The 15586-nt window shown below is 36.4% G+C and overlaps 1 protein-coding gene across 1 annotated transcript in view; it reads left to right on the forward strand.

Moving 5' to 3' along the window:
* Positions 1–15586, forward strand: part of Tll1 (tolloid like 1) — a 192724-nt gene that overhangs the window by 121012 nt on the left and 56126 nt on the right. The window contains exons 10-12 of the mRNA XM_051181956.1: positions 9356–9458; positions 12248–12364; positions 13447–13592. Of these exons, the coding sequence (XP_051037913.1) occupies positions 9356–9458; positions 12248–12364; positions 13447–13592 (366 nt within the window). The remainder of the gene's footprint in view (positions 1–9355; positions 9459–12247; positions 12365–13446; positions 13593–15586) is intronic.

Raw genomic sequence — 15586 nt, forward strand, 5'->3', positions numbered from 1 at the left:
TAGGTATGGGTGTTTGCTTCTTTTTCCAACATGTATTAGATGAGGGTTCCATGGACAAGTTAGTTGCTTTCATTTGACTGATTCGACTTGGCTTGCTTTATTTAGTCAACCATCTTGTAAACTTGGCGTGATGACTTTTTTCCTTTCCTGCAATCCTAATTACAGTTTTACTCACTCTGACTTTTGATATTATACCTGACTTGCTCGTGTGTGTGTTCTCTCATTTTGCTTTCCTTTCCTTTTCCTTCTTATCTATGAATTGTATGGTTTTCCTCAGAGTTTTGAGTGCTGTAGATCTATATTCTGTCATTTGATACCTTCATTCCACTGGCCTTATTTTCTTTACAAGATTAGATTTAAATAGCATGTGCTCTCTTCTCCATCCATGACTCTCTCTTTCCAGTTAAATAGGATTATTCCAATTGCATATGTCCTGTTTTTAATATTCTCGCACCTGTTTTTTCTCATGTTAAAGAAAAATTTAAAAGAATCTGGCAATAATTAAAGCATAACTCCAGAGGTATTCAAATAAGGGTGTTATTAATACTTAATTAAATTTAGAAACTGAAGACCTTGCTATGCACCTCAAATAAATAGGATAAGGTATTTTTTTTTCAGGATAAATAAAGCACTGAAGGGTTATGTTTTTCTCCAAGTTCATGTAAAAATGTGATATAATTGCATGTAATATAATTCCAAACAAGTTTTTCAATAGATTTTTGTTTGCTAACCAGACTAAGTGCTTTGCCTAAAGTTTATTTAAGAAATGTGGGCGAAGGCAAAGCAACATTGGCTACTGATGTTGAGGAAATTGTATCTGAATCTAATAGACAAACATGAGGAAGCTTTGGAAATCTCGAGTGTGTGGCATTGTCAAGCCTCTTGTATCAATGGACTATAAAAAAGTTCAGAGTTAGACATGATGGTATTGGCTACTTATGATGTATAGATATTATAAAAACACATGCTTAAATTTCTCTTTTTCAATAAATAATCCTGAAATAATTTAAAAAATGCATAAAAAGGATTTTATATAGTATCATATAACATTCTTATGAAGAAAATACAATTTTCTAAATTCAGTGAAAAGTACGAAGCACTTGAATTAGAAAATTTTAAAAAGGTAAAATATATATTTGCACAAATATTAAAATATAATTACAAGTTAAAATGGGCACTCACATCCCAGAAGTTCAAGAGAACATTATTGTTATTCAGATACCAACCCTGTTAAAAACCCTCAGTCAAGGTGAAGAGAAGCAGCAGAAACCTTTGAGTTCCAGGTGCAGCTCTCTATGTGCTACCACATGAAGTCATTGGCTCTCACTCCATGAAGAAGATGCTCTTTGATCTACCAGTGACATTACACCTCACCTCTCAATCCATCACAGATAGAGGAGAATGATGTCATTAACTGGTGCAAATTCTAGGAAGAAGAAACTGAAGTAATCTATATGGTGACATTTGGCAACTTGTATTACATTCTAAAAGATGCAATACTTGTATTATCAGTAATAACAATCTTAGGCTTTGATCTATATGTGTTCTGATAATGAACATGTGAAAATAAAATAAAACAAGAAAATATGAGTATGAAAAAAAGAAACATTTGTAATCAAATGAGAAAGTGGAATCCCAAGTTAAGCATCATATACCTAAATGGTTTAACTTTTAAATTGTGTGCACCAGAGACAAAATTATAGATGGATATCTGTCAAGCTGATGGGTATTTTTACATGAGGAGTTAATAAATAGATTTATTTTGTCCTTTTTTTATTTTCTACATTACACATACATTGTTTTTAAATTGGAAAATACTCATTTTAAAATAAGGTCATAATTATGAGAGGATTTGAAGACAATAGCATAGGATTATACACTTAAAGTGGATAGGATGGCAAGTTGTACTTTTTTCTTGAGACTGCTTTAATTTCTTCTACTTCTGATTTTTTTTTTTACTTAAAGAATTATTTTTCATTATATACCAACTCAAGTTCCCCCTCCTTCTCCTTCACCCCTCCACCACCTCCACTCTTTCCCACTCCCCATCCACTCCTCAGAGGGGGTAAGGTCTTCCTTGAGGAGTCAACAAAGTCTGGGACACCAAGTTGAGGCAGGACCAAGCTCCTCCCCACTGTATAAAGGTTTAGCAAGGTATTCTACCATAGAGAGTGGGCTTCAAAAAGCCAGTTCACTGCCAGAGTCCTCCCATCAGCAGATCAAGCCACATAAGTCCCTCACATTCAGAGGGTCTAGTTAAGTTCCATGCAGGTTCAGCAGCTGTCAGTTTCATAGTCCATGACCTCCCACTAGCTTGGGTCAGCTGTCTCTGTGGGTTTCCCCATAGTGCTCTTGTTGATATGATCTCTCTTCCCTCTCTTCAACAGAACTCCAGGAGCTCAGCCCATTTCTTGGCTGTGGGTCACTGCATCTGTTTCCATCAGTTACTAGATCTAGGTTCTATGATGACAATTAGTGTAGACACTAATCTGATGAAAAGAGAAGGCCCATTCAAACACCCTCACCACTGTTGCTAGGAGTCTTAGCTGTGAATTCCTGAGAGGGAGTGGGGGATGGCAACATGAGGGATCAAAAAGAACAAGTTTGGGGAGGAACAGGATGGGAAAACAATGAAAAAGAATCCTCAGGCAAGGTGTATTTTATTATTTCATGTACATTTTCCAACAATCAAATTCAAAGGTCATTAGTTTACCATTGTTTGTTCTAAGGATTCAGTCTTCCCAGGTAAAGAGATTCTCATACAGTCTAAGGTGATTCTTGGTGTTTTAACAGTTAAGCATGCACAGTTCAGAATTTAGCTGTGGTGACAGGCAGAAGGTTGTATTGATCTGTCTGTCACTTACCATTGATTGACCTTTGGACAAGGGCAGATTGCTTATGTCTCAAATAGAGTTAGAATCACCCCCCTTTTCTGTATAATTCATTTAAACCTGTCATTCAAGTGTTCTCCTTTTGCAAACATTTATATTTAACCATCTATCAATGCTTTACACGTCATGACAATTCACAATCCAGCACTTATATTGCCAAAGGTATCATGTAAAGTTAATACTATATATACATTCATTTCTGATTCTATTCATATAGATGTATATTATTATATGTAAAATAAAATTTGCTGTCAATAACTTTGCAATCTTGTAACCCAGTAATATCACTGATAAATTTTGGAAAAACAACATAGGGAAGCAAATGCAACTTATGGTGGGTGGATAGTAATACTCAGAGCTCATTGGAGGTCTGAAGGTGCCTGAATCAATGGCAGGTTTTTATAAAGACTAGGAATAGAGAATGAGAAGGGAGCAAGAGGAAACTAGGCAGACCTGTGTGTGCTCTGAGGAATGGATGCTAACACTAGGCAACTTTTTTATGGACAAATGTAACTAATAACCAGTATGTCTTTTGTTAGGAGTCAACATGTTTGAGATTATAAATGAGTTAGCAAGGGGCATAAGAGATTTTGAACCTCTGATGCTCATGAACTGATGGTAGCCAGGCTACCAAAATGTGTGTAGACACAGAGCACAGGAAGCACTGGAGAAACATCAAAGTCAAGGCCAAATGCACTCAATTCTGAAGCTACTGTGTCATGAAGGAAACAAAGAATAACACTTTTCAAAGCTTTTCCACGTAAAAGGCTTGAGAAATTCCACAGTAAGTAGAAGTTGTTAATTAGCTGGATAAGAAGTGGAGTTGGGGTGAAAGAGAAATGTAAGACCAGAGTTAATAGCAGGCAATGTCAAATCAAAAATTTACAATCCAAATACTATTAAAGAGTTTTAAGAAGATTTGCTTTTAATAACCCAATCCCTACTCCTTTCCCCCTGTCTGCCATGTAACTGGCTATTAAGGGATGTTTGATTACCTGGGAACACCTACACTGTATGGCAGAAATATCAATGAAGATCTCAAGGTCTCTCATCCATCCTTAGGATTTTTTTTCATCCCTCACTGTAATTGGTTGATTTTCTTATGAAGCTTTAAAATTAACGGTTTTTAAAATATCTCAGTATATTTGCCTTATGACGAATGAATTGATACTTTTATGTATACTTCATTTTTTCATTGAAAATAGATTCTTCTCTCATATAATATATTTCAAATTCAATTTCTTTTCCCACCATTCCTCCCCTCCTCCAAGCTCCCTGCCACTTCCCCTCTCCTCTGGGTCCCATTCCCATCTATCTCACTTCAAAAATGAATAGGCCTCCAAGAGACAATAACCAAGCATCACACACACACACACACACACACACACACACACACACACACACACACACACACACACAAAGACAAGGCAAAAGCACCCACATGATACTGGACAAGACAAACCAATGGAAGGGAAAAAGTCCTAACAACAGATGAAAGAGTCAAAGGCACAATGGCTCCTACAGTTAGGCATCCCACAAAAACACCAAGTTAGGGGGCTATACACAGAAGACAAGGTTTAGGCTCCTGCAGGCCCTATGCTTGCCACTTCAGTTTCTGTGAGCCCGTATGTGCCCTGCTTATTTACTTTGATGAGCCATGTTCTCTTGCTGTCCTCCATCTTCTCTGACTGCTACAATATTTTCCATTCCTCTTCCTTGGTTTTCCCAGATTTCCAAGGGGAGGGACCTGATGGAGACCCCCAGTTTGGACTCTCGGGCTGTGGGTCTTTATATCCTCTCTCACCTACTGATGGAGGAAGCCTCACTGATGACAACTGGGCAATTCACAAATCTATGAGTACAGCAGTATATTATTAGGAATAATTGCACTGGTATTTATTTAAAACAGTTGTGTTTGATTCTACCCTTGTTTTAAAGCTTATGCTATGATAGATGCTTGGATAGTCACAAGATGATGATACACACATAAACATTTCACAGTGTTTTAGGGTTTTTTCTTTATATCCAAATAAAACTTTGCAATTTAATTAATAGTAATGCAAATTTGATAGATGACATCCTATTCAGTAGATTTATTCAATACCTGAAACTATGAAAACTGAAAATCTGAGAACCGAGTACTTGAACCTGAACCCAGGTTTCTTGATTTACTATGAAAAATAGCTTTCAATTTCAGGAGAAGATAGAATATTTTCCCTTGTAGTATAAAACCAGTTTTGTTCTGAATTTAATGTTAATGGCAGATAGCTGTTATTATTAGAAAGGATATTCAGTAGATAGTTTTACTTTTAATTTCTTACAATACAGTGACCAAAGTGACATAGATAATATTGTAGAGAATGGTTACAATTGTTTATTTATTTATGAAAATAAGCAGCAGACAGAAATTGCCTATAGAATACAATTTATTTACTTGATCTATGATTTCTGAATTTCATTGCTAAGAAAACCCTTGCAGTCCACAAACATAGTGCATTATATTTTTCTTGGCTTCCACTGTCCAGAGTCCAGTAATCCATTTTATCCCATTGCTTTCAATTCTAACATCTTTCTCCAAAAAGCCATTTAATAACATCAGTCAAACAGATGAAGTCCTTTCTCCTTCTTTCTCAAAGATATACATGTATGCTATTGAAATTGGCTTTTTAATGGTGTCACAGAATTTGTGTAAGTGGTCAGTGTTGTCTTGAGTGTGCTGGATTCATTCATTCTTGCTCTGGAGATTTGCAGATACCCAGACCCTAGAACAGCTCATCTGCCTTTTTTCAAGACTGCACTCCACAGCACTGTCAAACAGAGTCTTCAGTGAGCAAACTCAGCTGCAAGTGTATTGTGTTAACTTCGCAACTGAAACTCCTCACAGACCCAGAAACTTGAGAACTTCCTCTGGTTTTCTCCCTCCATCCTGTGTTCCGAAAGAGCTGTGATTAATTTCAATTGATGCTTATTACCATCAGGAGTGAAATAGCTATTCTAATTCAGCACTCATTTATCATTCTTTGAAAGATGCAATATGTTTACATAAACTAGTATAATGCAAAACAAACCACTATTTACCAAGTGCTTTTGATTTGTAATTCAACCATGGATTCTTCTAGCAGCATTAGTCAAAGGCCCAGGTTTTACTTCTATAGCCACAGATTTGATTTTAGAAAACATATCTTTATTGCATTTTCTACTTCTAAAGAATTCTGTGTTTCAAATTAGTGTCAGGCCGGTTTTGTTCCTCCATGGTGCTTTGCCCTTACAGAAAGTAGAAGATTAAAAACAAGATAGGAAACTCTTCTGTTGGGAATTATCCTGCATACAGCTCTCTCTCTCTCTCTCTCTCTCTCTCTCTCTCTCTCTCTCTCTGTGTGTGTGTGTGTGTGTGTTTGTGTGTGTGTGTCCATGTGCACAGAGTGGAAGGCGTCCTAAGATTTCACATATTAACTATTTGCTAGTGGTCCAGGCACATTATTATCAGTTTGGAGTGAAAGTTAATGATAAATGTATTTCCAATTTAGCCGTTTCCTCATCTGCTCTCAGAAAAGAGTTCTCACCTGATCCTGTTGAGTTGAAGTTATGCTGGCTGCTATTGAGAGTATAAATACAGAAATTGTTGGTCAGCTCTCATTTTCTTAGTAGGCACAAAAGAAACACAAATTAAGGAGAAAAATCCAGAAATTAGTCTCTAGCTGTATCTGATGGATAGTCTAAAGTTGTATGAATATAGAAAATGTTGTGGGAAGTTGCTATAAATAATCCAGAAATAAAGTTTCTTTATAGTCAAATACAGAAAGTAACTGAGAAAGAAAGAAAAGAATGACCAGGATTTTGCTCTTGGACATGTGGGGAAATTAATATATATATAAAACATTTGGGATAATAAAACTGAACAAAGGAGAAGCAAAATGAGGGAAAGGAGGGGAAGTACAAAATGGGAAGGTTAAAAACCAAGGGGTAGGTTTATTAAGACCAATTATGCCAGAAAACAGATTACAGCTTTGAAATGCAATTCCACCATCCTATTATATATCATTAGAAAACAAAAATAACATAATGAGCTACATAGCCAATTAAACTGATTTTTGTAGTAAAATCTCCCCAGTGATCTTATGGTCCCTAGACATAAGATGCATAAGGTTTCTTTAGAGAGACATTGATTCTTCACAGTGTAAAGGTCTGAGCTCAGGATGGATTTTTACTATAAGTGGTAAGTGGTGGGTTTTTTTTTGTTTGTTTGTTTGTTTGTTTGGTTGGTTGGTTTTTTTTTTTTTTGTATATGTATGTGATGTGTATGAGTGTGTGCATACACATTCACGGGTATGTGAGAACAGGCATGCGCACATGCATCCGTGCGTCAGAATGTGGAACACAGAGGTTAATGTTAGGTGTCTTCCTCCATTGTTTTCTAGATTAACAGTTGTGTAATCTCATTAGTCAGCTTGGTCAAAATGTTCCATGACTTTGCATGACAGCTGGGTGGGCTGCCATGACTACCTGGCATGTAAGTGGGAACTGGGGGCCCAAACTTCAGTACTCTTGTTTTTGTGGCAAGTCCTTTATCCACTGTGCTATCCCCCTAGTCCAATAAGCAAACTTCATCCTTTTATTTATTTCTTTTTGGTTTTTATTTTCTTTGGACATACAGAGGTAAGATTTTTGGATATGATTCATTCAAATTTCATTTTTTTAAGAAAGTGTCATTATTTTCCATAATAGTTGTAGCAATTTACATTCCCATTAGGTACAAAGATTCCTCTTTCTTTGCCACATTTATACCTGTTCCCTTTATCTTTCTGTCTTTCTCAAATAGTTATTCTAATAGGTGTGAAGTAGTGACTCACTGTGGTTTTAATTTGCATTTTTTTTCATACAATTTTTCCCTCCTCAAGCTCTCTGACCCTACCCACTTCCCCACCCACTCAAATTCACACTCTTTCCTTTTCTCTCTCACCAGAATACAACCAAATCTAAAATATTAATATTAACAGTAATAAGAAAAAAGAGGCACATGCACTTTCATCAGAGTTGGCAGGCTGCTCTGAAGTATGGATGCAGCAAGGTTAATCAATCTCTCTCTCCTATTCCTCCTCTTCCCCCATCCTTTTGTATCCAGCTTTTCCACTGTCACTAAAAGGCTCTTTGAATATTGTTGCAGACCATAGTTTTATACTAAGGCATTTCAAATATTCACAATTTATTGCTTTTGGCTAACATCTATTTTAGTTTCTAAAGAACAAAATTATTATATCCCTAAAACTAATTAGATATATTTAAAGTACAAAGGGGTTAAAATGAGCTCTTGAGTATATACAGTGATTTCCAAATGAATTTGATGAACATATCTTGTAAATTCCATTCTACCTTTCATGTAATCTAATAAAAATAAAGAAGCAATGATTTGAAAAGTGTAGTCTCATGGAGCCACAAGAAAAAAAAAATCATCGTTTCAAGAATTGTTCTTGAATTATCCTTACAAAAAGCAGCATTGTTCCAAACAAAGAGAAGAATAAAGGGTCATGCACAGGGTCGTCCAACTCAGAAGCCTTTGCATGTATGTTCTTGGATCTGGGGAGCTATAGTGCCATCTGCCTTTAATTACACTCAGAGGAATACATATGAATGTTAGGGCTGTATTTAAACATTTCAACACACACGAAGATATTATGTTCTGGTAATATAACACATGGTGTTTATTTTTAACATAATTATAGTTGTCTTGATGGTTGTCTTTGAAATAAATTATTAAAAAGAAGTCATTTGTGGAAAAAATTGAAATTATCCATGGTTCAAATCATTTATCTTAGGAAAAATTTAAAATAGGCTTTTTGAACAAATGTTTCTATTTGTTTTAGAAATGCTCAAATTGATGTAGATTTCAGGTTAATTGTTAAAATGCTTACTATTCCCAGAAATTAACAGTGAGTGGCTGTTGCTATTATTACGTATTGATAGGAATGAAGCTGGCAGATGGCTTGCTAGTTAAAGTGCTCACTTGAGTTCAGACCTCTAGACTACAATGTGGAGTGCACTGTCAAACAAAGTCATCACACCTGCAATCCCAGCAGAGGCACGGAGAGAGGCAGAGGCAGAGGCCATCCTACAAGCTCTTGCTAGTATAACTGACTTGGCAAAGTTCCAGGCCAGTCAGAAACATTTTCTTTAACAAAAGGTGCAAGATATCTGAGGACTGACACTTGAGGTTGTCCTCTGACTTCTACACATAGGCTGTATACATGCAACACCCACACTTATATACACTCATACACGTGAGTGCACACTTATACATGCAAACCATACTAATAAGAATAAGAAAATGTGGTTTCAAGTTCTTAATTAAATTGACATTGTGTTGTGTTGTGAATACCAGAAAAAAGTGGTCTATTTTCATTGCTTTGCATCTCCTGGAATAAAATAGCTGTGTAATAAAAGTCACTTTTACTGTCTATGTTTTGCAGATTGTCTTAAATTTTACCACAATGGACCTATACAAGAGTAGTTTGTGCTGGTATGACTACATTGAAGTAAGAGATGGTTACTGGAGGAAATCACCTCTTCTTGGTAAGAGATGACTCATCTCCTCTGTGGCTGTGTATATATATTTTATCCAGAGTAAAGACATATGGTGTTTACAAGAGTTTGAATCCATATGAATGCACTTGTTTATATTTTTAATTATTTTTTCAACCATACCAAAAACTGCTCAAGGACAAATGAATAGATTGAGTCACTGATTTGCAGTAACTTAAATATGGGATAGATTATTGGATCTGAACACCATGATTGAGCATAGCTTCCCAAGATTTTGCTTATTATGATTCAACACAACATTCATTTCTGCATTTGAAATTTAAGGATAAAAATTTTGATAGATTGCATATGTATGTGGTGTGTGTGTGTGTGTGTGTGTGTGTGTGTGTGTGTGTGTGTGTGTGTGTGGTCTCTTTCCTAGTGCAGCAGAGTTAAACAGGTACATTTATTAGCTGACTTACTATGACAGGCAAATATGCTCCTACTATAGACATCTCAGTCTTGTTTCTTGGAGAATCTTTCTGAGTCTAAGAAGAGGCATCTGGAGTTTCTATCTGAAACTTCAGTTCAGATTGGTGTTCATGAATGTCTGCTCCCAGCACTGAACTTCTACTCAGAGGTGAGAGGTCCTGTGGGATCCACGACAGGCCAGCAGCTCCTCAGCCTTCATCTCCTTCCTTTTTAAGATGGTGGCAGTTCTTTCACTTTTAGTCATAGCTTTACTTAGTTGAGCTTTAACCCAGAACTGTTCTTTCTTCTTAACATCTACAACCTGCTGAATGGACATTGTTTTACTTACAATGGAAGCAGTCTGAATATGTCTGATTCTTCTGTGGAAATATTTCAAAACAAGAACCAAAAGGAGTTGAGCTGATGTGATACTTTAAGTTGAGGAGAACATCTGTTTTCAATATCTAGTTTCTGAACCCAGATGAAATAATGGTTGTATGTATTCTTGGAATCCAGAAAGCACACCAGTGGCTTCACATTGGAGAATCTGATCTGAATCTCCATTCTGAAAAGCACTTCATAGATGACACCCCCTGTGTCACAGGCTCAGTGCAGAGTGTTCCACCAGACGAACTCAGTGAGACATGGAGAGCTTGCCAAAATCTCTCCATAATATTCCTTGGTAGGCTTAGCTCTGAATGGAGTACCTCGGATTGACAGCATTGAACTCACCAGGAAGGGAGTTAAAATGATAGAAAGTCAGATTGCCAGGATGCATTTGTAGAAAAGTAAGTTGGAAGATGCATTTGAACAGATTTGTTGATAGTTCATATGCATATGACACTTAATACAGCATTGTCCTTTGCCACATCCTTGTAATTTAATGGGCAGCTTAAATGGGCAGCTTAAATGGAAGACATTTCTTTACTGATTAGCCTTTACTATGAATTTTATTTATTCAAATTATTTATGAGTTTTTAATTTAAATTTACACATATGATTACACTACATAAACATGCATAGTAATAGTGAGAGTTTCTGTTCTCTCTCATATGTTTATTCAGTCTACAGTTTATATATGTTTATACATTGTGGCTATAAATATGAGTAAAGCCTTAGAAACTAGAAAATAGACCTGTAGAGTTAAAACTACCTAATCCAGGAGGACTTGGTTTGGAACAAAAGACATAGAGGTTATGAGAAAGAGCGATTACTAAGCAGGTTACTCCTACAAGAGTACAATTTGCTCCAGACACTAAGGGAAGATTTTCCTCTCATCAAAGTAATGATAACATCTCAGAACACATGGAGTAGGATGCCACAGTGTCTTACATTAACATTTGCTCAATCTCAGTTGGGAGTTTGGCTATACAGGAAGATCAAGGGTAGTGGGGAGGGATGGGTAAGATGAGACAGAAGGAAAACCTACTGAACACAATTTATTCAAAAATTCCATGATGATATTTAATAGTGTATGCTACATTAACAATACAAATAGTCAGAATGGAGTTCAATATAGTATGATTACATAGCTATGATATATTTAGTGTGAGTATAGAGTATTATATATATATATGTGTGTGTGTGTGTGTAGTATGATTATAGAGTTATAATGTACAATGTGTTAAAATTTATCTCACATGGATTTTCAGAGTTATAGGTGACAAGAAGTGAGCAATGAATTTGTGGAAGGATTGTGTGGAAAACAGCTAATTCCGTTATTTTATTCATTTACTTTTAATAACTCATGCATATGCATATAGAATATGATCAGCCTTCAGAATAAATTTGATAATGCTTTCCTGCTTATAATACCATGGACTATCATAGCTTTATCTGATATGGAACATATGTTAATGTAAGACACCAGGGATATTTTACACTATGTGTTCTGAGATGTTATCATTATGTGGATTAGGGGAAAAGCTCTTTGTGTCTGGAGCAAATTGTACCCTTGTAGGAATGATCAGGTTAAAAATTGCTCCGATTTCTCAGGATAACTTGACTTTTTCTTTTTCTCATAGAGTCACAGCACTGCCTCATTGCATCATATGAGCTTGAATGAATTAGGGAACTTAACTCTTAATTCTTTATATGATAACAATAATGGGATAATGGTGTCAGTTAATGAAGATTTTCAAGTGTGTCTGAAGAGACTGCTTTATTTCTTCAACTTTATTGGGTCAAATTATGGCTCTTATCATTAGAGATATGAGCCAAATGCATTTGTATATATGCATTTATATATACATATGTATACATGTATATTATTTATACATATGTATTTTACATATATAATGTGCAGCACAAATAGAGCATAGTGCATATTCATATTTAGGAGCTTCTTTTTACCCTTTTATTTCTTTTAGGTAGATTTTGTGGGGACAAAGTGGCTGGAGTACTTACGTCAACAGACAGCAGAATGTGGATTGAGTTTCGTAGCAGCAGTAACTGGGTAGGAAAAGGGTTTGCAGCTGTCTATGAAGGCAAGTCACATAAAATTTAAGAGATTATTTAAGCATCAGCATCTCAGCAGAAATGTTGTTTCTTTTGGTTTCATGAAAGCAATATGGAAAGCTTATATTGGCAGTATGCAATCTCCTGAACCGATATGTTAATATTCACAGAATGATTTTAATAAAAATAACTCCATACATTTAAAAGGCAGGGACAACAGGCTTTGTATTGTAAGTGATAACAGCAGTTAAACACAAGAGACAAAACAAGTAGAGATTGTGAAGTTTGTTTATGATGCTAAGATATGTTGAGAAAAATTAGTATTTTTCTTTGTACTCATTTTTAAAAAATCTGTTTGACCCTTATGAAACACTCCATTCTAGGAAACTGCACAGAGAGTGATTGTGCACAGCTCTAAAGCATGCTTTGTTTAAATGTGAGAGTCAGCAAATGAGGAAGAATTTATTACGTTTTGTTCTATATTTCTTGAAGACAATGAGCCTGCATCATGCTTCCTGGCTATAAAATGGCCTTTCTGGGCAGCTTGCGGGTGGATAAGCTCCTTTCCAATACAGAGGATCAAGTAGTTTCTAAGACAAAAGGTCCCCACTTCCCTTAAAATGTTAAGTCAATAGGAGGACTTTGTTTCAAAAATTCACCTGCTGGCTGGGGAGGGAGAGGATTATTGAACAGAAGCAGGGAAGCTACACAGAAGATGCATATGCTGGGACCAGAGGCCCCAGGTGTTCTGCTTAAAGTAAGTTTCTTTGCTAATGAGCTGTTCTCCTCATGTTTGAAAACCCCAGGAAGAATCCCATGAATCACAGGACCAATTCAGTCAACATGTTTACAATGATCCTACAAGTAAAAAGAAAAATTCTGATTAAGACATCACTTCTCCACTCCTTGTCTGGTCATTCTCTCCTGAATACAGTCAAGTGACTGTTTATCCTGTAATCTTTACAACAATACAGCTGTCCAGCTTTACTTTTCCTTTATGACATGGTCTTTGCTTTCTCATAGGAACTGACCTTGAATGCTGCCTTTGGAGGAAAGTGAAATGAAATGGCCTTCCTGGGATTATTTCCTTATTTGTTTTTACTTTCTTCAGCTATCTGTGGAGGTGAGATACGGAAAAATGAAGGGCAGATTCAATCTCCCAATTACCCAGATGACTATCGGCCAATGAAAGAGTGTGTGTGGAAAATAACGGTGTCTGAGGGCTACCATGTTGGATTGACCTTTCAGGCCTTTGAGGTAAAACGTCTTTTTGGGGAGCTTCATGGGGCATATGCTCTATAAATGATGGTGGCATTTATGGGTCTCCTCATTAAGTCAGTGTAGAAGGAGAGAATCAGCCTTTTAATCAGCTGAGAAGCAGAGGATTGCCTATAAAATGTAACATCAAGCAGAAAAGGCTTTCTTCTTTTCTTTTTTGCTTGTTACAGACATTTGCAAGAAGATTAAAGTGAGTTTACATTAACTGTGCTATTTGGATTAGAATGTTTGAAGTGTTGACAATAGCTTTTGAAGCATTTTTATTTTTTTAAGCCAATGCATGGGCTTCTATTGTAAGACTTCTTGGAGGGTCCAGTAAATCACTGAGCCTTTATTTCCCCTCAAGAAGTCTCTTTTTATGTTATGATGGAGAAAATGGTTTTTGCTTTTATGATTACAAAACTTATTTATATCAAACATAAAATTCTAAACATTCTTAGGAGCTTTTAACATCATTAAAAACTATCAATGCTTACATCTCATTGGACAAAACACCTTCATGAGGACAAGAGTTCTGATCCCCAGAACCCACATAAAAACTAGGCAGATGTGGAGGCCACCCATGATCCCAACACTCCTGGAGGAGAGATACCTAGCAAGTCAGCTGTCTTTAGCTTGCTGGACTATCCAGAATCCCTAAATTCCTGATTTGCAGAGTTTCTGCCTCATTAAGTAAAGTGGAAAAGAACATTGGAAAGGACACTGACATACACTTCTGTCCTCTACATATAAATGCACTCAGCACACATAAGTGCCCACCCATGTGTGAACACACATGCAGATAAACATATATGCCATGCATGCATACACATTGCCAGTGAGATCTACAGCATTATTCTATCCCAAAGTAAAGAGTTAGAATATACCAAAGACCAATCAGAATTATGAACCAAAATCTGACCATGAAACTAGTAACCAAGATGGTTAATACACCTTTCCTTCCTTCCTTCTTCCCTTCCTTCCTTCCTTTCTTCCTTCCTTCCTTCTTTCCTTCCTTCCTTCCTTCCTTCCTTCCTTTGTTCCTTCTTCAACTGTAGTACAATAAGAACTAAAAAGGAAGTAATTAGAAGTGAAGACATAGGGGGAATTGATCATTTTAAAGACTCCATATCATGCTTTAATCAGTCAAAGAATCTAGAAAGAGGGAGCTCAAGGTGATGTGGGACAGACTAAGGACATGAATGGGTGTGGTGGGCCCAAGTAAGAGTCATAAATCCAGATGTCATGACTGAGAAGTATTTTTCTACTGACCAGAGGAAGCCCGTTCCAGTGTTCAAGTCATCAGAAAGCAGTACAGGCTCCCTTGTACTGAGGCATGGAGTGAGGCATACTTTGCACTAACAGCAGAGATGGTAGTCATGTTTTGTTCCTGTAGTGGCAGTATCAGGAATATCTAGAACACATCTATGCAGTTAGAGCCTTTCATAGCTCATGCAAAGGCCTATGTCATCTGTCTTTGATACTCTTGTCTTCCCTCTTGCACCTGGGTACTTTTAAGTCCCACACATGTCTCCTCCCATCAACAAATTTTCAGCTTTGACCACAATGTTGTTTTATACTGGAAACAACTTTGCAATTGGGAAATTTTGGTTTTGAAATTTATTTACATAAAAATGTGTTATTTTAATATTTAATAACAGATTATTATTCAGCTGTGCTAGCTTACAGTGAGCAATGAACTAAACTGTCTGTTTAAAATGTATACACCTTGGGCTGGAGAAATGGCTCAGTGGTTAACACATGCTGATATTTCAGTGGACCCAAGTCTGGTCCCATCACAAACTCACAAACACCTGTAACTCTAGTTCTCGGGTATCAGATGCCCTCTTCTGGCCTCTGTGGACAACCCATACATGTGGCTCACATACATGGTAAACATACATAAACTCAGAACTACATAAAATATAAAAAGTATCTTAAAAATGTATATACCTAAGAGTTTTATTGTCATTTTCTGATATATTGAGTAATAA

Source organism: Phodopus roborovskii, unplaced genomic scaffold (assembly GCF_943737965.1).
Source record: "Phodopus roborovskii unplaced genomic scaffold, PHOROB, whole genome shotgun sequence".
Taxonomy (NCBI): Eukaryota; Metazoa; Chordata; class Mammalia; order Rodentia; family Cricetidae; genus Phodopus; species Phodopus roborovskii.